The 26,208-nt window shown below is 42.1% G+C and overlaps 1 protein-coding gene across 2 annotated transcripts in view; it reads left to right on the top strand.

Annotated features, from left to right (window-relative positions):
• CCDC102B (coiled-coil domain containing 102B) overlaps window positions 1–25,175 on the top strand; it is a 390,603-nt gene extending 365,428 nt beyond the window's left edge. Inside the window, exon 8 of one of the 2 annotated variants that reach the window (XM_090037300.1) lies at window positions 22,603–25,175. In XM_090037300.1, coding sequence (XP_089893426.1) covers window positions 22,603–22,720 — 118 coding nt within the window. In that variant the 3' untranslated portion in view covers window positions 22,721–25,175. The remainder of the gene's footprint in view (window positions 1–22,602) is intronic. The other variant, XM_090037301.1, reaches the window with a different exon arrangement.
• Window positions 25,176–26,208: the final 1,033 nt, after the last annotated feature.

Here is a 26,208-nt window from a genome sequence, read left to right as displayed (position 1 = left end):
CGAGAAATCAAAAGATGTCAAAGCAAAGAGTCTCATTAAAAAGTCATTCAACCTTATACTCTAATGAGGCATGAAGTTTACAAAGCATGGGGCACAGGGTTCACAAGATATGAGGCACAGAAACATCAGGTGAAACAGCTAGATCTCTAAAAGGAGCAAAAGAACAGCCCTTGTTGTCCTGGGGAAGTGGCAATGCCCCAAAGATAAGGAGAGGGGGAAGATCCCCAGGGCCCCTCAGGCTCCCTACTACTCAGCTTCACTAGCCCATGGAAGGAAACCCTCAAGACCCCCAGGAGCCCCTCCTTTTGGGGCTTTCCCTCCAGCTGCTAGCCCCAACTGACGGTGGGAGGAAACCTATTCCCCTGTGGAAATCCCCCTTCCTAGGGCAACTCACAACTCTCCTGTCAGTTTCCTCTCTCAGCAGAGGAGTCCCCAGCTGCTCATGGCTCTCTCTCCAGCCTGGGTCCTGTTTAGGCCCTGTGCATGGTCCTGTGCACCGATGGCCCTTCTATGCCTCTGTCCGGCCTTGGGCCAGGGGTTGGAGACCCAAGCCACCTTGTGCAGCTCCCAGGGTCTCAGTCCCTCCATGCATCGACCCGTGCCACACTCCCTTGCAGCAGGGCTGGGGGATGCAGCCGCTTCACCACTCCCTTCCTGACAAGGAGGCTTTGGGCTCTTACAAGGCAACAGTTCCACCCCACTGACCAGCTCTTCACGGCCTTCTTCTCCATCTCGTGTTGCAGCAGCCCATGCGCCGGGCATGCTACCTTTTTATTCTCTTCTGGGGCTCTGCCCCAGATTAAAAACAGACCAATCAAAAGGGGGGGGGGGTTAGTCCCCTCTCAGGTCCAGCTTTTCACCTCATCCCTGGGTAGGGGCAGGGCAAGGCTCTCCCGTGCCATCGCCTGATTGGTGGGAATGCCTTTCCAAGCTGGCATGGCAGGCTGCTGCCAACAAGCCACTACATTGTGTTAAGAACTGGGATTTTTGAGAAGTGATTTAGGATTCTTGCTTTCTCTGAAAATTATTACCTACAGTAAATGAGACCACTAAGTTCATGTTACATTTGGATTGAGCTACCAGTTATTCACCTTAACTTGAATATGTAAACCTTCTAAAAGAGCCAAGAATAGACCTTAAGGAAAGCATCTTACTCATGCTTCATCTTCTGAATGTCCACTAGTCCCATACCATAGTACCTCTTGGATAGCCCTGTTGCAGTATTTTTGTGCAACAGTTGTGTACCAAATTCTGCCACATTGTATAAATGCTACCTCAATAGGAAACACCTCAAAAAGTATCCATAGAATATTACAGGTTGGATTTCCAAAATAAATAAGTTGAGGGGTCCAACTCAATTGAAAATGTTGATAGGTATTTCATGAATATAATTCATTTGGGAAAACTGTAGGAAATATTGCCGAATTTGAAAGATGCCTACTCTTTGTTTCATGGCAAATAAAATAATAATAATAAAAAAAGACAGCAGCATACTAGTCCTTTGGTCCATATGAACTTGATAAATGTTAAACAAAACCCATTCTCAAAGATATACGAGTACAGCAAAAAAGATTGGTGTAACCTGTTTGCTCTCTTCTAACCCATTAATCTGCTTTACTTTGTTTTAGGGATCAGTGCTTTTTTAATTTCTCTTCTTATGCTTGGAAAACTTTATTGGCCCTGAAAGCACTTATGCTTGTCCATCAGACTACATAGGTCCTGTGATAATGAATCCTAAAAATAGTCTCATTCCAATTACCATCTTCCATTTTTTGCTTCCTGCTTCAATTCCAACATAATTTCAGCAGTCAAAAGCTTACAAACCATAGCAAGGGAGATTAATGCTTCATGATGTTTGAAAAGTGGGTTTCACATTTCCAGATAGATACAATTTCATAGCTGCATATTATCTCTAGCAGTTTGAGAGATAGTAGCTACTATCATGTCAAATTTTAAGTTGGGGTGGAGTGGTTGGGAGCAAGCTAGTAATTGTAATGATGTAGATTCACTCTGTCACAACTTCTCAAGGCTTAAAGTAAATTCTATGCACCATTGCAGAGCCCAGTCACAGCTTTGCAATAATGGATAGCATTGTTACTATCCCTGCCTCTTTGTGAGATATCAGACTGTAATACCATCACAGTCTAGCAATGTTTCTTTGGCAGTGGTCCAACATTAAATATGGTGAGTCCCAGAACTCACACCCATGTAATTTCTATTCCATGACTATAAAGTAATTTGTAGAAGTAGTGCCTCCAGGAAACGTTACATGGAAAGATATTGTGTTACGGTAAGTAGATTCTTGAGTCACAAACATCTCATGCCGAAGGTGTGTGCATGTACCCTCCCTTCACTGGAAGGATATTTGTAGCTATGAAATGTGATCGTTTTTGTAGTCCATGTCCAAATTAGCTTCATATATTTAAAACAGATTTAGCTAAAGAAGTGGATATGAAAAATAGCACAAAGCAAAGAACCTATATCACATGATTCCCAAAAGTATGCACATAGACTTAAATCCAACTCACTGGGGAGCTAGGAAGTGAAAGACAAAAAGAAAGATATATTCAGCAAGGTATTGAGAGGACTGGCATACCTGGTAGAGGTAAAAGGGATGATAATGAAATTGCATACTGAACAGCTTTTAAAGATAAGAGTTCTGAAAGGGTAAAAGGAATAAAATTGAAGCTGGCAACCATGTAATTACTGGGGAAAGAAAATGATTGTGCTTTTCTATTGGCCTGAAGATTACGGCAGTAAAAATATTGCTGTACAAAGTGAATCCTAAGGTGTGCAAAAGGAAGTAAAAAAGTATCATATGACAAATACAGGGTGGGGTTTTTTGGGGGGGGGTTTTGTTTTTGTTTTTGTTTTTTTTAGGTACCTCAGGCTGCTAAAACCCCCACAAACCTCCCTTACAAATCATATCTTTTTTAAAACAGTTATGGAGGAGGAATGCAATATTGATAGCAATGAAAATATTATGGATTTTGCCTTCTTAATTGTGCCCTTTAATCATAACTTTTCTTAAGATCAGAATTCAGCAGCTGTTTTGTATGTTATCTGTATTTGTATCTATATCTTGTTACACTTGGGTATCCACTGTATTCTCTCAAGAAGACCTTACATTTGCTGATTCTTGTTGTTTTCCTTAATCCAAAGCAGGTCATTTTGACTAAGAAGTTCATATCTAGCTTTTTATGTCTACAACGACAACAAGATGTAATGGATCTTTCTGACGTAAAGTTGTATTTGCTGGTTCTAATAACAGTACGTCCACCTTCAATTAACCTCCTCTTTTATATTTTAACTTTTCAATGAGAGATGAGTTTGAATTGCCATAGAGGAGTGCCAGCCATGGTAATGTATCAATAATAGTGACTGAAGCCATTTCTATTTCGATTTAGCCCATACTAAAACGTATAGAGGGTCTAAATCAATTTTGCTCTGAACTGTGTTGAGTCTTACTGGCTGTAAATAAATGGTGTGTTTATTATACAAAAATAAAACTTGTTTACAGGTACCTTGGAATACCCGTGACATAATTTGGCTCACAGCATTTTCAGGCATGTTGGAAAGTTGATTTTCTTAGCTGCTGCACTGTAAAAGCAGCGGCAACACATTCTTATTCTTACATGAACTGGGATTTGCACAAAAATGGAAGACATTTTTAAATTAAACTGTTAGACATTACTAGCAATAATACACTTGAAATTCTACAAGGCTCTACTTTATCAATAATAAGTTGAGGAGTTTCAGCAAGGCAAAGATACTAGATGGTGATGTTTGATAACCACATGAAAGATAACACTTTCTTCCTCCCTTTTATTAGTAAATGAAAGAAGAGAATTTTTTTTCTTTTAATCATTTTTTCTATGAATGTTTCCAAGTCCCCAAAGATTAGAAAGGAGGCATTTGCTTATAATTAAGGAATACAGAAACCAGCTGACCAGGGAGACGTGATTATCTGGGAGACGGGATGAGAATCCAAGATCTTTTAAGAAACTGGTTCAAATCATACCATATGTTAGGTCCAAGAATCTCTGAGAAGCTTCTGAGATTTCACTTAAAAAAAATATTGATACCAATAGCTGTATTAGCACATAGTTGTTATTTGAATTGGTCCTTTGTTTTTGGTTTGTTCTTTATTCAGTGCATTGTAATGATAGTTTCCCTGGTTGAAAGGTTTACACAGTATACCCCAAAAGTATTGTATATTATATAACCTAAGTGTGAAAGAACCAGGGTTTAGTCTGAAAAAAGAGAATCCTGGGTGGGAGGCAGAAGTGTGCAGGCCTGGGGGACGGTGGGGGGTGGGAGTCAATAACAGTCTTCAAATACCTGATGGCAACTATGGAGGATGAAGATGGGATTTTTCTCTGTGGGGGACAGGGCTAGGAGAAAACAGCTTCAAGCAAAAATTTAAATTGGAGATTAGGGGGAACTTTCTGACTCTGAAGGTGATCAAACGTTGGAAGAGATGACCTAGAGAAATTATGGAATCTCCACCCCTGGAAGTTTTCAAGGGCAGGTTAGACACACTTGCCTGGCATGGTTTAGTCAAGGATGATCCTGCCTTAAGCAGGTGACTAGACTAGATGACCTTGTGAGGTCCCTTCCAGTCCTACTTGCCTATGATCTAGAAATCTTTAGGTAGACTCTGATCTTCTGTGAATATAGTTCTGGTCATGAATAAATGTACATTTAACTATTTGAAAATATGTGGGGAAATAGCTGCTTAGGAGTGTCCACAGCTGCTACAGTAACTGTTGTTTCTGCATGCTTCTTAGTGACACAGGTTACCTAAATTTCCCTAATTTTAGCAGTGAATGAAGTAGGGTTAAAGCCGGAGCAATTTTCTATATTTGTATAAATACAGAATCTTGCAGATGTAACAGTTGCATTATAACAGTTTATATGGGTATCCTTTAATACTGCTACAAGTGTTATACCTTTCTATACCCTCTATTTATTCACTTAGAAGCTACTAGTCTAAGATTATTTAGAATTATACAGGTGAGATTATAAACTGGTTCTGTGTATCATATTTTATCTTACCCAAAGGAAAATATTAAACCCAAGGGTTAAATAAAACCCAACCATTCTCATACTAAAGTACTATTTTTGTATTTTGATGCATGCTGTGCTGCATACCAGTAGCATAACTTGGGGTGGGAATCTCATTTTTAAAATGAGAAAATAAGGCATAAAAGAGAAACTGATTTTGTAGGAAAAAGGAATTTTCACAGGAATTTCTAAAAACTTAAATTGGTCAAACAAGGAAGTAATAAGATAAATTAATTAAGTGGAAATTAACCAATTTTTATATAGTATGAAATCTTTGGCATTCATACAGGATACTCTGCATTGTTAGTGATACAGACTTTCCATGGTGATGTGGCTGAATTTAGCCATTGCCAGTGGAAATTTTAATCATGTAAAAGAAAGCAAATACATAAAAAATATAAAGTCCAGAAACAAATAAAGGGCAGATACACAGACATCATGAGTAGGAGCACATTTTTCATAAAACTCCCGCTTCTTTTCCAATTTCCCTATCCTTGTACTCAAGGGAACTCTGCCAAACACCTTTAAAAGGTGAGTTTGGGAACAAAAATTCATAAAACTGACTGGACACTGTAATCTAATCTGTAAGAACCAAAACCTGACCACTGATATTCTCTTACTGGCACACTGTAATCTTCCTGTGCCCTGAAATGTTTCTTTCACACTATTGGTAATAATGACTCTTCCTTTTTATACATCTTGAACTGCCATTAATCCAGCTTTTCTTCTGCTAATTGTTTGTCTGTTAGCCCTGGTAATTTCTCCCTTGTCCTACACACTGTGTGAATCATTGGCTTGTTTCTTTCTTCAGCCCTGATGACAAATGTGTTTCATTCAAAAGGTTTTCTAGCTATCCCAGTCATGTGGTTGGTCCAATTTAAGGTATCAGCCCCTAAACATCCTTTAGAGTTGTTGGTTGTAGCCATGTTGGTCTAAGGACATAGGTAGGCAAGGTTCTTTGGATAGATGTGATATCTTTTATTAAACCAACTAAATAGTTGGAAAATATGCCTGAAGAAGGGTATTTGTTAGGGGTGTGCAAAATGGGCTGTATTCAGTTCAGATTCAGATTCAGCCCGAATCAGGGACAGTGATTCTACCTGTTGATTCAGATCACTGGCGCCAATTCGATACGGCCAAATCTGAATCTGAAGAGAATCAGCAATTCAGCCATAGATACAGCTTTAAAATGTTTTTTTCTACATATCTTGAGGTACCAAGCATGGCTTGTGAATGCTGCAGTACTGGGGGCAGATGAAGCATCCCACAGGAGGGGGGGGGGGGGCAAGGGGGCTGCATGCTTGGTGATGAACCTGGAAGTGGACTGGAAGTATTTCCAGTCCACTTCTGGGTCCACTGGGGAGTGTGCTGGGCCAAGCCTCGGGGGCATGGGGAGATCCTCACAGTGCTCCCTGGCAGACCCAGAAGTGGACTGAAAGTGCTTCTGGGTCTGCTGTCAAGTGCACTGGGGAGGCCCCCGAGTTCCTGTGGGATGCTCCATCCACCCCAGCATCACAATATTCGTGAGCTGCCTGGTACCTGGAGGTATATAGAAAAAATATTTAAAGCTGTGTCTATGTCTGAAATCTTTCTGAATCAATTCAGAGGGTTCAAATTCGATTCAGAGAGATTAAAAGGTATCTGATTTGATTCAGATTTGGAGATTCAGCCACCTAATCAGGCTAAATCTCTGCTGAATCAAATCAGGGACTGAAGCTTTGCACAGCCCTAATGTTTGTGCCTGAAAGCTTGCAAAGAACATTTTTTGAACTAATAAAAGATATCACATGTACCCAAAGAACCTTGTCCACTTCTTTAACTTCTTTTCATTTAGAAGTAGATCAGTGATAAAGATCTTATTATAAAAGGTGTAAATAGGTCCATTACCTGATAGATTCTCAATTTCCCTTTCAGATAGACCTCAGTCTCATAATAAGGTCAAGATCTTATTCATAAAGAAATAGCTTACAAATGCCCATGCAAAAAGAAGGGGGGAAGTCAATTTCATTGCAATACGGGCTGGCTGCACATTTGAGTATCAATTTAAAAAAGAAACTTGTGAGTTAGAGAGAGAGTTTGAAATGGCCTTGGCTCATAATGCAGGTGGTTATGAAGAATATATGATTTTGCCTTCCATTATTGTGCATCACAAAGTGATCTGGCCACACCCATGCAGGAGCTTATAACCGCTACATTTGTCAGTTTTTAAAAGTAGCCTTAAAATTACAAAAAGAAAAAGCAAATTATCCCAGCCAGTTTTTTTCTGCAGCCAGACTACCAGTCCCAGAGGCAATTCCAAAAGCAGCCATCATTATCTAATGATTTTGCCAAGGGGACAGATGCTATTTCTGGAAACATAGTCTTTCGCGATGTGAAGTCTGGTTCTTCCATTCTTCCAAAAAGATAGGAGGCTCATGTTGAAAGAGGTTTTGTTGGCTTTTTCTTAAAAAAGAAAAAGAAATAGCTTATATAGCCACTATCACTTGTGAACCAGTCAAATACACTCATTAGCTGTAAAAATGAGTACGACTTATTTTGAAAAAAAAAAAGCCCTTAAAACATTGCTACTTCCAAATAAAATAGTCTGTTCCCATTTATTTGTATAAAGCAGGTAAACTATTGTTAAAACTACTGATCATCCCATTGAAGTCCAATATTAGCTATTCAGGTTTTTTATTAGAGATAAATGTGGTCATGAAATGCACTTGAATTTAGAGCAACAGATTCTAAAGTACATTTTTAATTGAAAGTTTATTTTTGAATACAGTTTGCTGCCTATATCTATGAAGCACATGTTTAGCTATTCTTCGTTCCACAACAAGCATATGCTTTAAGTATTGCATTAAAATCACTCCCTGCTCCTGTCACCAAACTTATTATGGAATGGGATGAAGTCAGCCAAAAAATATTTCAAGATGGTCCTACCGGCATTTTTTTGATGTAAGCATTTTCATAAAAAACATTTACTAAAGAATCTGTGAGACCTTTCATGCTCTGTAAGTTTAGAAGTGGCAGGAGCAAGGCTGAGAAGATGAGGTCAGTACAATAAGGAGAAGCTGAAAGGCCTTTTTAGATGATATAACCACTGGTAATCAGAACAGCTGGTGCTGGGATCATTAGGTCAGCAGCTCAAAAGGAGATGCTGAATGTTTGAGCAGTAGGTGTAGAAGGAGGTGTGTAACACATTGTGTACTTGTTTTGAGGGTTTTGAAAATTTCTGAGAGAGAGGAAGAAATCTAAAAGAAAAAATAGATTTGTTGACAAAAAATAAGTTTCTATACTATTTGCTGGACATTATAGGATGAATGCGAGGACCTTAGAATGAAAAATCCAGCCATAAAGGAAAAATAGGATTGTGCACCTCATATATATTGTAAGAGCAGGTATAGTTGGACACAGAATATGTCATCCCACAACAAAACATTTTTATTCTTGCTAGTAGTTGGGGGATGAGCAAATTTTGATTGGCCAAAAATGACAGTTTGCATCCTGAAAAGGACAAAAATTCCCAACCAGGCCTAATTTTTGCATCCTTTTCCACATGTTAGCAGTCTCAAAAATTAAAGCCTGAATATAATAAACAGGTGCTACTTATGGTATTCTGAGTGGCCAAATCACCAAATGGTCTAGAAGCTCAGCAGAGCCATTTTGACTCGTCTCTTAAGAAATTGGCTCTGCTTCACTATGGCAGTGAGGGTGCTTAAGACCGTTACTCCACCCAGAAAGATCATCCAGGACTTTTTGCAAGCAGTGCTCCTGATTTGCTTTCTATGAGACTGTTAGGTATCTGGACAGAATATACCTTGAGATTATGCTTTAGACTTTTCTCTTAGCTCATCCCATGTAGCCAGGTGTTCTCCTAGCATAGTCCAGTGCATCTTTTTCTCTTATCACACTACTTCATGAGCCTTTTGGGGCACTTTTACACATGCTCCAGGGACATGGGGGCAGTGCTTTAATTAGAGCATCTGCAAGAGCCACTCCAATTAAAGTGCCGCAGCATCTTGTGTATCAGTCTCCCTGTACTTTCAAATGGCATTGGGGTCACTTGAACTAAAGCTTGTTCGACAAGCTTTAGTTTAACCTCCCCACTGCCATTTTGAACTACAGGGATGCTGATACACGAGATGCAGGAGGCTGCTGGAGCATGGTAACTACTGGATGAAATGAGTTTGCTCTGATGCACTGTAATTGCAATGCATCAGAACAGCCTACTCAATCATGTACAGGCACTCTTGGTGTATTGCCTTCCATGTACATTTCTGAGATGTATACATTTTTCCAGTCCTTGTCCTTGGAAAGGCTTCTTTTATTAAAAGTAATAATAATTACAATGCTCTAATGTCTCCCTATAGTGATGTTATAATAAATTGCATGATTTGAATAACAGACAGTGATGATTTATATATTCATGCCCAGTGATCTGCTACATTTAGGCAATTACATCTCATCACCCGCTTGCATTTAGATTTGTAAATAAGACCTATCCCGTGTTGATACTTTAGGGCAGCTGCATTTTCATTAGGTCACTTCTAAACAGAAACAAAGAATTTCAAAATACTAAATAGAAAAATTTACAATACTGAATAGAGAAATGCACATACACAAACTGTATTAATCAAGACTTAAGCTAGTGACACTGAGAAAAGCAAAGCAATGCACAGTTAAGCAGGAAATGTACCATATGTTATCCTGTACCTGGGCACAATAGGGACACTACCTTAATGGCTTCCTTAATGTCTCCATTGTGCTAGATATTGATGGACATATGGTATACTGCCTGTTTAACTGTGCATTTCCATGATTTTGTCAGTCGACTTTGATGGCACTTTCTATTTATCTGTTACCAGGCCAGGGGCTTTCAAAATGTTTTGCTTTTCTGTTCAGAGCTGAGCAACAATACATTTTATCTTTGTCCTTTCATTTGTACCAAGTTGTTTTTGTTTGTTTGTTTGTTTTTCTTACATTCGCATTATTCCAGTTACTGCCAAGCCTTTCACATTGTTTTAGTCTGTGGAACGTGATGAGTGATCTGTGGAGAATGCCACTGTGTAATCCTATGAGTAATGAAGGGTTTTTGATTGAATCTCTAGTCTAACAGTAGCCAAACAACCTGGTTTTCCTAATGGTCTAGGGCAGGAGTATCAAACACACCTTCTGCCTAGGGCTCCATATGGACTGGATCCAATCCAGGGCATGAAGTGGTGGCCACTGTGGTGACAGCCGCCATAGCAGCACTGATGGCAGTGAGGCAAACAGCCACTAGCCAGATGGCTGCAGACCGTGTGCAAGCAGTGGGTCAAGCAACTGTGGGACAAGTGAGTAGTATATGGAGACAGCCCTTGCTCGCACCCTTGCTGCTAATGATTATGTCTATGCACACTGTCGCAGCACACCTTTGGGTGCTTGCCACTTCAAGAGCTGGAGCAGGCAGCACCCAGGTGCTTGATTACAGCAGCCATTTTGAGACCCAGGATATATATCGGGTGAAGCAGCAGTTTGCTGCTAGCAGCCATGAGAGAGACATCAGCCAGCTGAGCTGAGGCTCAGAAACATCATAGAGGTAAGGGAAGGAGCTAAGGGGATGGTTTGGAGGCTCCTGGTCCTGGCTCTGACCTAAAACTGCATCCTGCTAGGATAGGCAGGCCTGGTGGGACTGCTGGTGGTGTGGCAGCCCCACCCAAATACCAGGATCGCACACCTCCCCAGTGAAAGGCAGGTTAGGGTGCCTTAATAACCTTTAGCCCCCACAACACTGTGGTTATAAGGGAGCCAGGTATAGCTATGGCCACCTGAGCCCCGGGGGTGTAAGATCCCAGGTAGGGCCAGGCACAGCTGCAGCCACCTGAGTCCCCACAGGGGAATGAGACTCCAGAGGCCTTAGGGAAGAGATAGATGTGTAGCCCCAGAGAGGGGGCAGTAGTAAGGGCCCTGATGAGGGTTGAGTAGGGCTGAGGATCAGCCTGAAGGGCATTCCAAGGAGGTATGTTGAGTAGGGCTGTGGGACAGCCTGAAGGGCAGCACATGGGCCAATGCCCTGAGGAACAAGTGTTGGTACAAGAAGCCCAGTGAGGAGCTAGCCCTCCATGTGGTGACCCAACAGACTGCATCTCGCCACTCAAGGTACAAGTCAGATAAAGCCCCAGGGTCTACAGGAGCCACTTAAAGAGGGAGCAGGCTGGAATAAGTTGTTGATGCAAGAAGGGGACCCTCTGGGTAAGGGTGGAGTGCAAGAGGCCCTAGTGAGGAGGGTGATTCGAATGCGCATGTGAAAGAGGCCTGACAGCAAGGGCTAAGTTTGGTCTAGTTTTAGGCCAGGGGTATAACAAGAACTTATGATGCCATCTACAAGGCATGGGCCACTCTGTAGGGAAGGTTTGGAGCCGTGGATAGCACCCCCTAGCATTGCGGCATGTAGTAGTCTCCCACACTTTCCACCAGTTTTGGGAACAGCAAAGTCATGGCAGGAAAGACTGGGCCAACTGCCCCGTAGAGACAGGTGGGCAGACCTACTCAAGACTTGGCCCTGGGCCTGCCCCGAGTTGCACACACCACTCTCCATTACCCAAACTCCCTGGCCCTCTGGTAATCATATGGGCTGGATAAAGCATTACTCCAACATTAGAGACCAAATATCCATATGATCAATGCATCAGTCAATGAAAGCCAAGCTACTTGCCCCAATCTCAAGGTTGCACTCTTCCTACTTGCCCCCTGGCACTTTACACCTCCCCCCAACACCATGAACCAGACATTCCCCACCAACACCCTTCCTGCAAGCCACTCCAGGTGGTGCCAGATTTATCAGTGTTTGCTGCTGCCAGAGCTGAGGACATAAGCATTGGTGGAGGGAGGGAAGTAACCCTCCACAGATCCCATTTGCCCCCTGTTCCCCACATGAATGCCCAATCTTCACCTCAAGCCTGCTTGTCCCCCCAAACCTCCTAACCCTCTTCCACTAGCTCCCCTATCCTGAGTTAGATCAGGTGGCCGTTTTAAATGTGTTATAACAACCCCCTAACCTCCCCAAATGTCTGCACTTAGCCATAAAATCCAATCAGCTCTCAGTTCCAATCCATTTATCTTATAGGTGGAATGCTTCTCCCTACAATAAACAACACAAACAACAGTATAAGCCACAAACAAGTTACAAACAAAAGTAAAACCTCTGGTCCTTCTCCAGACCTTGGGAGAGAGAAAACTCAGCCTTGGTTCTTTTCCCACAGCATCTTATCTCCCTCAACTACCCTCCCTGGGAGCTTTTAACTTGCCCTAGGGCCAGTGAATCATCCCTGTCAGCTGACCCAGGGCTCCTAGCCAGGCTGGCTCTTTTCTCTAACCCCTTACAGCTAGGCCTCAGCTCCTGAGCCACACCCCTTGTTACAGTCATCAAGAGGAAATTATTTTGGAAATACTTCATGTCCTAAAGCCTTTTGTGATCACTACTAATAAGGATGGGGTTGGGGAAATTCTTAAAGGAACTTCAAGTAATTTGATCTAATGACAAGGAATATTTGGTAGCGTTGAGGTGATGCTGTCACCTTGATGGTCTAGGAAAAATATACAAGAGGTAAGAATATATGAGAGGCAAGAATTCTTGTAGGTGATATCTTTTATTGGACCACCCATGTAGTTGGGATAGACATAGTCAAACTTTCAGGCATCACATTATCCTTCCCATTCCTTTCTAAAGGCCTACTTTTTCCCATTCATTAGCTGATCAGTCTGATTTCTTTACCAAAATCCTTAGAGTTTCACACACATACTGCCTTTTATCTGTTTTCCTGATCTTAATCTGTACATTATAGTCAGTCAACTACTGGCCTTCCAGCAAAACCTAAATACAGAAACATTCCTTTCTCTTTTTAGTTTTCTCCAAGCTTTAAGGTCCATATAATATCCTTCTGTGACAGGATAAGTGGATTTTTAGATAATGACAGTATACTGCATCTGGTTATCTGTGATCAAAAAAGATGGATTTAAACTAGAATGGATGCAGTACAGGTCTTTTAGGATGGTTATGGTAATAAAGAATATTTTATAAGAGGAAGAGTAAAAGAGCTTGGTTTATTCATCTTAGGGAACAAGTCTGAGAGGCCTCTTGAATATTTATTATGCTTACAATATATATTGCAGTATACTGTAATGAATTACTCCTAGGCTTTAGGGTCTATGCTAGTCACCTGCTGGGACCAGAAAGAATATATTTTTCTCTGAAAATGTATTACATGGCTTTTTTCCTCCTCTCTTTGTTTTCCCTCTTCTCTTTCCACTTAAACAATGCATTAGCATGGAGAACCAAGTTTAGGGACTGGCAGAACTGGTTGCTAATACAGATAATTATTCCTTAGCCATTTCTGGGATATTTTAATGCTCATTCTGCAAACCAGAGCATCTGGTCCATTTTCTTTCACTCCTCTGCAGACATGCCTTTTTCCTCCAAATTTTATCAGTTCAGTTATTTGCACCTAGTTCACTTAAATTCAACTATTTATGAGATGTATCCAGGCCCAAGTTGACCACCATATGAAATGGTCACTTCTCTTTTCTGTGGCCACATCTACATGACATGATGACTGTGAAATAGCTTGTTACTACTGCACAACAGCGCTGCATGGCACAAAGCATGATGCAATGCTACTGTGCAGTAGTAAGGAGCTACTGTGCAGTCAGCATCACCAAAAGGCCATCCAGGGATACTACTGAGCAGTAATGCTGGTTAATGCATGGTATTTAGTACTTGTGAATGCAAGTACTAAGTGACTGCACAGTAACAACTGTGAAGTCTGTGTCTCATGTAGACGTGGCTAATATGTGCAAGCAGGTGATTTGTATTCTAAGCAGTTTACAGTCTTAAAACAGAAAAAAAATAAAGTTCTTTTCTTTTAAAGAATTGCTTAAAAAGTAGAGATGCATTGACTTTCAATGGTTTTTTTATTCCTAAATCACATAGGTGCTTTTGAAAATACCATCTTTCAAGCCTAGTTGTATAATTTGACTTTTATTGCTGTTTGCATTTTGTACAAGTATCAGAAGACGACAATTCAGTATTTTCTTCATTAATTGATTTTTGGAGATTTCAGCTTTTTCTTTGATAGCACATAGGGAGATTTAAAATGTGATTTAATTGTGAAGAGTGACTACATAAAATGGTATCATGATGATCTGGGTTTAGAAAATATATTGTGGAATCAATAAGATTAATTGGAGTAGAATAATACAATTTTTTTAAACTTCCATCCTGCTAGATTGTACCAAGGCTCTGAGAGTCAAACTACTGTGTGCTTTTTCTTTCTCGCACTTTATAAATAGTAAAAGTAATTCTGCAAGGCAAACAATTAAATCTGAGACTTGGGGTTCCTAATTGTTTTCATGCTATACCTGGATGTTATTTTTTTTATATATTGTCTAAATATTAACTTGCAGTATCAGATGTATAGAGCCAAAATTATTTGCAATGACTTGCAAAACACAGCAGGAGAGAGGAAAGGCATAACAATGCAGGTAGACACCTAGGGCAGCTGCCATTCTTCTGGTTCCTGCTACTGCTGTAATCTGAGCAGTAGTTTGTTTCTGCTCCCTCCCCCGGCTCCACATCTTCCCCGGTCTCCTTGCCCTAGTGACACCACTGGCAGAGATTAACTCTTCCTCATGAGGATGTGTACAAACATTCAGGGAGGTTAGTGGGCAGTTAAGTAATGTTAAAAATGTCTGTCCAATCTAACTTAGTTCACCCAGGTGCAGACTTTGCACTAGTTAGATGGCGCTACATGCAAACTGTACAGAAGTTCAGCACAGTTAGATCAGTTTAATAGTGGCTGACCCAATCTAAATTAAGTGAACCTCCAAGACAGTGAAGGTTCTTTGGATAAATCTCATGTCTTTTATTAGACCAACAAAATAGTTGGAAAAATTTGTCTTTGCAAATGTCAGATACAAAATACAGATGTATGGCAATGGTCAGAGTGGGTGAAAGAGAATGGGTGTCACACTGAATGGATCCAGACCATGCTATGAAAAGAAATGTAAAACCTGCCAACATATCTCCACCACTTTCACAATAACTACACCACAGAACCATCAACATTCCTGAATTTTGAACCTGCAATTCCAGAAATGTAATACATCTCATCCAGTGCACTAAATGCCCTAATGGAAAATATGTAGGAGAAACCAAACAACAACTGCCTACCAGAATGAATGCACACCAAAAATCTATCAGAGACAGAAATACCCAATAACCTGTGAGTGCACATTTCGCACAAGATAACCACTTTCTCTTCAATCTCTCAGTTCTAATTCTCAAAAGGAATTTACAAAACACCTTTCATAGACAAGCCTATGAACTTCATTTCATCAACTTACTGAATACAAGAAATCATGGACTAAATATAAACATTGGGTTTATGGCACATTATAAGCCTGCCTACCATCTGATACTCAAGTACATTTTATGATAACATTACCAGCTACATTTTATCACCAGGTCACCATTTTCCTTTTCATGTGCCACCTACCTGTTTCTCACCTATTGTCTCTCACCCCTTCTGACCCTTACTGCCACACGTTTGCATTTTCACTGACCTGCATTTTTGCATACTGGCATCTATCTGATCCAGGGAGAGCAAAAAGAATTGCAGATGCCTCCTCTGCCTGAAGAAAGGTGTTTGTACCTGAAAGTTTGGAAAGAAGAATTTTTCCAACTATTTTAGTTGGTCTAATACAAGATATCAGATTTATCCAAAAAACCTTGTCTGCCTGTGTCTTTAGACCAACACGTCTACAACCAACACCAGAGATATAGTCTAACTTAGCTTGGATCTGGCGAGACCAATCTAATTGAACTTCTGTACAATTCCCAGTGCAGCCCCAGGGTTGGGAAAGCCCAGATGCTGGCCCTAGTCCTGGGGCTGTATTTTTTCTACCCGCTCCCTTGCACAAGGCTATTTTTAGCCCTTCAGCCCCTCTTCCTCATCCCCAAATGGACAACCCCCTCCATGGACCAGTTAGCCCCTCCCAGTCCACTAAATCCCCATCCCACAAGCTGCTCCCAGTAATGAGTTTATCAGTGTTTGCTGATGCTGGGAGCTGAGGAAGTAAGTCATGGTGAGGGGGAGGGTTGGATGGGATCAGGGGTGTTGGTTTGCTGGGGAGAGTTATTTTTCTTGGGGTGGAGGGGTTGTGGGCTAAAAATACCCCTTCATCCCAGGAGATGGGGAGAGAGGCCTTCCATGCCCACAAGCCCCTGATCATGCCAAACCCTCCTGGACCCCATCAAACCTCTCACAGATCTCACCTTCCCCTCCCCACCCAAACTCCCTGGATCTCCCAATTTCCCCTTCCCCTCTGGAGCCTGTTGGCCCCTCAAATCCCCTCTTCAATAACCACCTGTGAATTAGTTGTTGGCTTATCCATATCTTTGGGTCCAAAGTACAGCCCACCTCCTCACATTCAGCTGCCACACCTTGATGGTGTGAATCATTCTTTCTTAGGGACCATCCCAATAAACAGTCTTACCCTGAAGTAAAGTCCAAATCTTAGTGCCAAGGAACACCATCCTCTATACTAGTTTCCTTTTATTGGCTTAGTGGAGTCTCCTCACCCTATGTCCTTCAAGCCATCATGGTTCTCTAATAGTTTTCCATCCTCAGACACTCAGCTCAGTAGGTTGAAACTGCCTCACTGCTATGACTATTCCCGTGCCTCTGCACAGGTCTGCACCACTCCTGTCTAGGAGATGCTGCTTCTACTCCCCACTCCAGGAAAGAGCAAGTCCTTGCTCACCTGCCCTTAGAGAGATTGGCTTTTGGTGTTGCCCAATCACCTTCAGTTCCCTCCATCATGTACCACTGCAGCCAGGAGATCCCCAATCTCAGCCCTCCAGCTGCTTCTGGGTTTATTCCCAGTTATCCATCATGATCCCTGGGAGCAGCCATGAGTCTCTCCCCACAAAAAAAAAAAAAGAGAGGTTCCTTGCCACCCTCAAGGTCCTCCACCAGCACTGACAGGAAGGACTACACCACAGCTTGCTCACAGTAAGCCCTCAAGCCATCATCGGGCGATCATATAGGCAGTCAAAATTCCATTTGTTATGCAATCTAACCTCCTTCCAAATTCCCCAGATGTCTGTACCCAGCCTAAGTGTGAGACTCAACATTCCACTTGAGAGTCAAAGGAATGGGATTCCAGTTGTGCTCAACCTGTCCAACCTTTCAGGCCACATGAGTGGCACAGAGTTGGTCCACAAGCTGCTTCCTACATATTGGCTTGCAGCTCTGCAACATGTAGCAATAAGCACTGCCATTCCTGACCTCACTGACAATTTCTGTTCTTCCGGGAGCCTTGTGGACCAAATGAACATGGGTCCATGGGCTGGATCTGGCCCAAGAGGCACATAGGTTGAGCACCACTAAATGAGACAAATTCCTCAGAATCCTGATACTAATGATGTGAAAGTTAAAGACATGAAGCAATTAACTTATTATCCCATCCTACAATTTAATATACTTAATTTCTAATCTATTTCAGTCCCTTGGACAGATTGTACCTGACCTTAATGCAGGAATTAAAATAGGGAAGACTCCATAGGTGCTTCCTGCTCTTTAACCAGCTGCAACCTTATATTTAATATTAGGTTAAGAAAGTTTATTTATTCCCCAGTCACTGCATTATTTTTCATCTTGTGGTACAAAAAGCTGATAATATCTGCTTTGCTCAGATATGTTTTATTACTCATTTAAGGTTTTGAATATAGTATACTGGCAGTAACATTAATGTGAAGCTGAGTTTGTGCTGTGATACTGAGATGCTGTTTTTGGAAAAATACTATCTTGGCCTCATCTCAGAATTTCTCCATTAGCAATAGACCATTTCTGGAGCACACTTACTCACATTCTGTAAATGTTCTCACTTAAACAGGGCATTACAACTGTAATATATAATACTGGCATAGAAGCTATAAAAGTACAGAACTTCAGTGCTGTTACAAGTATATGTTGTAAATAGGAAGGAAAAACTGAGCCAGAACCATTTGACATCTGTTCAATGTATTCCAGATATACCTTGATAAAGATTAGCTTAAGTAGAATAAAAATTCCAGTAGTTTCCAAACAATGGGAGCTGTTTCTGATTTGCAGTTTTGCAGATGGTTGTAAACTAGCATAGCTGTGGAGGGAGTTCCTGTACATTAATAGCTTAGGAGACATTTTGCATATTGTAGTTCATTATGAATTTATGGTAGCCTTGAAAAAGTCAGTGGACTTCTGCAGAGGTTCACAAACATTTTTCTATAATGTTTTCATAAAAAAGAGTATATCATTCTAAATATTTTAAAAAGGTATTGGGATACTGTTTTTACTTTAAGTTTATAATATATGGCATACCTGGTGCATCCAAAAATGGATGTAATGTAACTGCCGTAGCATGGTGCTGGGTTCTTGTCAATAAAACCTCTCTTTGATGATATAAACTTGGTGTTTGTGTTGAAATAGAATCATACCTCATTCCTTGAATGTTTCTGTCAAAACTCAGACAGTTTTTTGGGCCCATGATTTACATGATAGTCCTGCTTAAGGCCAAATGAATACAGATACATTAAATCACTTAGTAAATAACCACCTAAAATGAAATTCTCTCAATGTATTAAAAGTATTAGAAAAGCCACCAGCCATTTTTAAATGCAAGTATCAGAACTATAAACTAAATTATAAACAGAAAATATAGAGCTGTTATTAAAGGAGCTAACTCTGTTCCTACTAGGAAAAAACACTAAAGCGTAGCATGTATATTTCTGAAGGAACTGGGTGTATCTTGGAAGTTCTCACATCTGTGACTCCCATTCAGCATTCTTCAGTTCTAAAGTCTCGAGATTGTCTAGATTTTTGGGGTAAAAGAAAAGTGTAGAAAAAAATGCAAGTTGAACTGTTCAGTGATTTCTTGAAAATGAACAATTTAATATACCATTTTAGTGCTGATGTCATTGGATAAATATTTGTAATAGTGTCTCTAGCTTGATCCAATGAGAGCAGATAATAGTTGAAAAGCAAATTACAATAATAATAGGATATTGTTAGGTAGAAATTACCAGGATTTTTCCAATAGAACAGGTTCTTACTGGAAATTGATGATAACCATCTCTGCTCCATGAACAGACTGAGCTAAGGAGTACTTCACTGAGACATGAAATGCCTGATATATGTGTGCTGCATCCAAAAATGGATGTAATGTAATGGCCTTAGTGTCGTGTTGGGCTTTTACCAATAAGTGCTCCCTCTGATGGTATTAACTTGTTGTTTGTGTCAAAATCAAGATGTTTGATTGAAACATCTCTCTTTGTAATGCATGTTTCTGTCAAAATGCAGCCTGAACTTGTAGGGCTGCCTGGCAACCACAGTCCCTATCTGTGGACTTCCCTAGATCCAGATATTTGCCAGGTTTCCAGGCTCACATCTACAGCATAGCCCAGGGAGCCCCAACTCTAACTAGGGCTTGACTCCCAGTTGAGCAGCTGGAAGTCTCACAGCCCTGAGCATCCCAGCGCCACCCAGGACTCTCTCAGGTCTTTCAGATTCCCTACTCCAGAAAGGTTCACTAAGCTCATTGTCAAAAGAACAGGAAGCAATGTGAATCCTAACTCTATCTGTAGGGAACCCAAGCTTCTGCTGGTAAACCATAACCCAAGACTCTTATCAGCCAGAAGAAGTGGACAGGATTTGTAGATTCCCTATCCATAGTCATAAACCTGAGCAAAGGGGATTATTAGGTTGCTGGATTTCCAGATCCATTCAAGTTAGAAATGTTTTAACATTAAATAGTGACAATTCCTAAAGAGAGTGTGCATGTGCCCTTCTGCAAGAAATTTGAAAATCTATTTTTCCTTTCTACGGAACAAGAAAAATAATGACTGTCAATTAACTGTTACTGTGTCTATCTCATTCTTCTAAAGGATCCATTAAGGCCTAAGCAGTGGCTCAGAGTCATTGCAAAGCAAAAAAGCATGCTGACCTTGTGTGAGCTTGATGCCGAATTATATAAGGACTGAATTAAGCACAGGCTCAGACTTGTTCAATTTAAAACTTTTATTGTTTCACAAAGTCATAAACTAAAGGAGGTCTGTTGGTTCACGAGGTTCCCAAATCAAGCCCTTGCTCTTTACCTCGGAGGCTAGGTGCGGCTGCCTGATTCAGTAGTCTCAGAACTGGTCAACAGCTCATTTAAAAGGAGTCCCTTATCCTTTTTTAGGCAAAAGATACAAAACTGTCCCCATGGTGGAAGTGAGGCATCTAACATAACTTTACTATTAGTTATATATGATAACACTTATACATATGCATTTCTAATTCTTACTTCTATTGGTTATTTAGTTAACTTATCTATATTATAATATCAGGTGATACGCTTTGTATTATAATCATTACGCTTCTTATGTTAATTCGTAATGACCTTTATATTTCTTATGCTAATTTTCTATAACCTAAATACATTATTCATCTATATGTTTTGCTGGTTTTTGCAGGGTTAAAATGTCAAAACTGACATAATATGCGGTTGTTTTTTCGTCATTGCGGTTTAGCCATGCAGTTTCCTATTCTTAACAATGTAAGCGGCGTGTCTGCTATTTTTATCATTGTTCAAAGGTCCAGAAGTTCAGCATTTTCATCCAAGGGTCAGAAAGTGATTACCAGAATGTCAACCTCAACCTCCTTGAAGCATTCTGGGAGTTTTAGTGCATTGTTTCTAATGCTAGGCCTTGCTTAACATAAGCACTCTCTCACAGACCTTGTTTCATTTTGTAAAACATGATTCCAAATAATATAGTCTGAAACTGTTGTGAGGGCGCGGGGCCTAAGGGCGGCCGTGAACTCCCTAGTGCCCCCTACCGTCACGTTAGGGTGATGTAGCACCCTCAGAATCTCGCCCGCCACGACTTTGATGACATATATGTATTAAGGAGGCTGCCAGTTTCCCTAGTGGACGGTATTGGTGTTCCTGTCCCTATTCCAGACTGGGGTATCTATGTGCGTCCCGCTTTAAGGGCTATACGTGCCTCCAAACCTCCCCCTTAGCACGCCCCAAGCCTCGCAGCTGTTCTGGGGGACGTTTGTGTAGTCCCTCGCCCCTCGGGGGCCCTCGTTCTCTCTCGGGCCCCGGGGCCCCTCGCCCACCTGGCGCCCCCTTGGGTCGGGCTCCAATCTCTAGCCCGTTCCCCGCGCCCTGGGCCTGTCTCACTGGCGCCTAGCTACTCGCTGGCGCCGCTTAATATCGACGCCCCCTGGGCCGGATTCTAGCTGGTGCCTGGCTAATCGCCGGCTCCGCCTTGGGTCTGGAGCGCTCTCGCCGCCCTAGTCTCGGCGCCATTGGGCCGGCTCGCTCTCGCCGCCCTCTCTACCGGCGCTATCGCCGCCATAGTCTCAGCGCCATTGGGCCAGCGCTATCGCCGCCCTAGTCTCAGCGCCATTGGGTGGCTCACTATCCCTGGCTATTCTGCCCCTCTCTGGGGCCTCGCCCCTCTGGGGCCTCTACCGCGCTCTCTGTGCTTCGCCCCCTTTGGGGCCTCACCACTCTGGGGCCGACACGCCGCGTGCCTCGCGCTCTGTCTCTGCCCCCCTCCGGGGCCTTGCCCTCTCTAGGGCCGACACCGCGCGCCTCGCGCCCGGGCACAGGCGCTCGCCGCCGTGCTTGTCCCCTTGACCCTGCTCTGGGTCAGGTTGCCCCACCGGGCAACACCCCGCCCTTATGGGCCAGGGTCTACAACCTTGCACGCCGCGCCTCCCTGGCGCAATACGGTGCCTCCCTGGCACCGACAATAGTGCCCCTGGCACTGTGCCCCTACTGGGCGCTGGGAACCCCCAAGCTGTGGGGGAGCTCCCATGAGGCCTCCTCGCTCCCCTACAGCCTCACCCGGTCCTCCGGAGTAAACTGTAACTCAAACTCAAGCCATCTGGCTGCAACATAAATGCAGAGGCTCCATACGCCTATCCATAACTCCAAGCCCTGCCAGGGCTCTCAATCCTACCTCCCGTCAGGGTGCTCCTGTTCCCCGCATCATCGCAGCCTGTTAGTGGGGTAAGGCTGCGATCACCAACTCAGGCCACTCAGCTTGAGCTGCAGAGCTCCTGCTCCTGCGGCAGCCAGAAGGGAACTGTGAGTCAGGCTCCGGCCTAAGCTGTTTATAAAGGCCGGGCCCTGCCCCCTTCTGGCCATGTGACCCACCTGGTCGCCCTGGTAACCCGGCACCTGAGCTGCCTGGGTGATTGCCAGCTCTGCCAATCACCCTCACAATCACGGGGCACCTCCATGGCTCCGTGACAACTGTGATTCCCTTAAATGCATTAAGGAATCAATTGTTGCAAAAGTAGCCAATCTGCATCCTAAAGTTAACTGTGCCAAAAGTTTCTTCTCTGCTGCTCTGTACTTGGGTGATAACACAACTTTTGTTTTGTTTTCTGGAAGATGTTTTGAGCTGCCATCATTTAAATTTTAAATTGCATTTTTTCAGCTTCATTTTCTAGTAATACTTTTTATGTTTCCTTTCAGATTAAAGAGTCAGCAAAAAGTGAGCTCAGGATTTGGGATCAAACAAAGTTCCTTATATGTTGCCAGGGACTCCACTGAGACAATGAGTGAAGATGAGGGGGACCAGCATGCTTCATAGAACAGCCCTGCAGTGACAAATGTAACTCTAATGAAGAACAGAAGAAAGCTAGTAGTGTTAGAGGAAGAGGACAGCTCTGAAAAATGTGTCATTTTTGTACAAAGAAGTCCTATATATATTATTCTACATATTCAAATTGTTACTAAGGCTTGATGGAAAAGTGCTTGTTTCAGTATGTACCCAATCTGAATTTGAGTTTTCAGTTGTGGATTTTCCTTCTCAAGGGTCTTTAGTGCTGTCACTTGAAGTAAAAATGTTGCTTGCTTGTGACAGCTCCCTAGTTTATCATCCAGAGCAGTTGACTTCAGAACCACATAAAGTGGAAGCCAGCTTGTTCCAGTTAGCTGTGATCCAAGGGACAGAGCAATGGACTGAGATTCAAGAGACTCAGGGTCTCTTGTCTGCTGTGCTGCCAAAATTGCATATAACCTTGGACAAATCATTTTACCTCAACTTGTCCCACAATAAAACAGAGACACACTATGCCTTTGGAAAGGATTTTGAGGGATATACAAGAAATACCTTATAAAAGTTAAAAATTATTATTTAAAACACTGCACTTTCCTCTGTTTATTTTGCTCTTTCCTCTACCCCATGCTCACTGTCACAGTGCGGGGTCTTAGGGGTGGCCATGATCTCCCCTAGCACCCCCTACCATGCCAAGTTAGTCTCAAAGCATCCTCATTCTCACCCACCACATCTTGATCTTATATATAAATAAAATGGAGGCTGCCTCTCATCTTCCTGGACACGGTTCTACTGCTGTGTATTAGCCCTGTTGCACTAATGGGTGTGTTCCTGTGCTCCAGCCTTATGGGCTATGCATGTTTTCAACCGCCCCTTTACTACACCCCAAGCCTCGCTGATATCCCAGACATTGTTCAATCTGTCTGGCTCTCTGTAGCCCTCATCTCACAACTGTGCTCCACAGGCACTCTAGCTTTCCGCAGCCTTGTCTGGCTGCCCCCTTTGCTCTGGGGTTACCACAGCCTTGGGGCCCAGGTGGCCATAGCCATGCCTGGCCTTAACTCTCCTCCTCGGGGTCTCAACCCTCCCGCTGGGCTCAGGCAGCCTCAGCCTTACCTGGCCTCCAATTCTCCACTCCCCTTCTCAGGGTTGGGGTCAGTACACCCCCAAATGCTGCACCCTCTCTGGCACCAGGGCCCCCATGCTACCATGGAGCCCCTATGAGGCCTCCTCCAACCCCTAATAGCCTCACCCAAACCACTGGTAGTAAACAGTAAACTATCAACACAAACTCAAGCCCCTTGGCTATAGCATTAGTCCAGACACATCAAGGGTGCTCTATCCTTTCCTCAGTCTTGAAGCTGTACCTGCAGTCTAGCCTCTCATCTTTGTCCAGTCCAACAGAGCTCCTTCGTCTATGGCTGCTGGCAAGGAACTGCCTCTCTGGCCTCAGCCTGGGTTTAAATGGGAGCCAGCCCCTGCCCCTTCCGGTCAGCTGACTCACCGGTTTCCCTGGCAACCTGCAGCTGTGCTTCTTTATTACTACTGTGGCAGCCCTGGTAACCAGCAGCTGGGCTTATTACTTGCTGCTCTACAAGTAGCAGGTACCTCAGTGGCCTGCTACACTCACAAACAGCATGTCTCAGCTTTATAAGGTCTGCCCCCTGCTTTTCTTTCAATCTCTGTTTTCTTAACTGCAAATGTAAAAATATTTACATTAAGTTTCAGTAGCACCTGATGTAACTCCATACCTGTTAGTGCTATCTCAAAATGGCAGGTTTTTTCTGAAGTCTGAAATACTATTTTCATTTAAAATTAATAATGTAAGACAAGCAGCTGTCTAGGGGTCATTAACAAGGAAAATATAGTTTCTCTAGCATAGAGCATCAACGATGTAATCCAGCAGTTTGGCAACTCAGCATTAGGATGTGATATATATTGTCCATATGAGCTGCAAACTCCCAAGAGGAATTCCTAATTTCCTAGTGAACGCCGCAATTTTTGCTACCCCTTTCAAGTTACAAGCATACTGGATGGTCTACCCACCCCATGAGTAATCTCTTGGGCCACTTCTTATTTCCTTTGCAGTGACTTATAGTGATCCTCCTTGGTTGTAGGGACACATGCACCACCCCCCAACTGCTGCCTTTAGTGCAATGGTCAGATAGCCTACTTCCCTTTCCTAGGTATACATCACTTCTATACACATCCTTCTCCTTTGGGGTACAGAAGCACTATGAGACATAATTTTAAATACCATTTTATTTTAGAATTTATGGGAATTAGCACTCCTAGGATGCTTGGGATAGTAATTTTGCATTTCTGTCCACTCTTTTTCCCTCCTCCTCATTTTGTTCCTATCCTTGCAAAGCTGACCATAGTCAGAATTCAGTTTCTTAGAACTTTCTGAATGTTGATCCTCAACAGAATATCCAGAATATCCTGTTCCTCCTTTTTCTTTAGTTTGCAAGCCACAGGAGGAAGGAAGGGAACCATGTCAGGTAAAATTATTATTTCCTTATTATGCACACAGATATATTGTATTAGATAATGATTGTGTTATAAATAAAACTGTTTTATAATATTAAGTATTTTGCCAGTGTGAATTAACTTCAAAGCTATTCCACACAGTTCAATTTTTTCTATACTTAATGGTCTCCCTAGTGCAGTTTTGAGGCAGTGTAGATATTTCAGGTCTCCTTAAAAAGCCAGCAGCTGCTCACTCAGCATTTTCATATCTGCCTAAGTGAATTCATCACTCCCCAATGTATAATTTAGTCATATTGAAAATGTCAGTGTTCATGGTATAAATGAAGTGTATGATTATTGATTTTCAAACACTTTAAAAGTGCATCTCTACAATTGCACTGAAGTACTTAGGAATACAGTATAGTCATACAGTATGCTTAGTGATAACGTGGTATTCCTTACACTTTTAAAAGTATATTTTCCCTGAACAGGCATAAAATAAAGAGTTCTTTTTACAGCTAGAGTCCTTGAGACCTGAGAGCTGGGCAAAATTCTTAGTTTTAGAATCAAAGTTAATTAAGTTACTGTAGCATCCCTTATTAAAATATGGAACCAAAGCAACTGACAGTGTTCCTGAAGAGCCAATGCTCTGTTTTCTCCAATAGGTAAGAGGTACAGCACAAAGAAACAACAGTTAATTAGTCTTCTCAGTCTTGAAAAGCACTTGATTTTGTGATAATAACTAGCATAGTATTAATGGGCACGTATAACAAAGTCAACATTCCTTCTAAAACTCAGTCTACCAATTTACTTAGTTTTAATCTATGCTTCTGATGTTTGCCACCTACCACATATGTTACAGGTAGTATTCAAAGTGATGTGTCACAGTGGGATAATCTAGTTGTAAAAAGTACAATTCTTAAATAATCCCCAATTAGAATAGGTAAATACCTCACAGTGCAAACGCACATAAGTAGCATCTTTCCCTGCACATGGGATATTCATGAGAAAATTATAATTACTTCAGATGTAGCCACTGTTTGTATTTTTTC

This window comes from Crocodylus siamensis, chromosome 3 (assembly GCF_052110815.1).
Source record: "Crocodylus siamensis isolate JL-2025a chromosome 3, ASM5211081v1, whole genome shotgun sequence".
Lineage (NCBI taxonomy): Eukaryota > Metazoa > Chordata > Crocodylia > Crocodylidae > Crocodylus > Crocodylus siamensis.
Note: the sequence above shows the minus strand (reverse complement) of the source record. Positions and strands in the feature narration are given on the sequence as shown.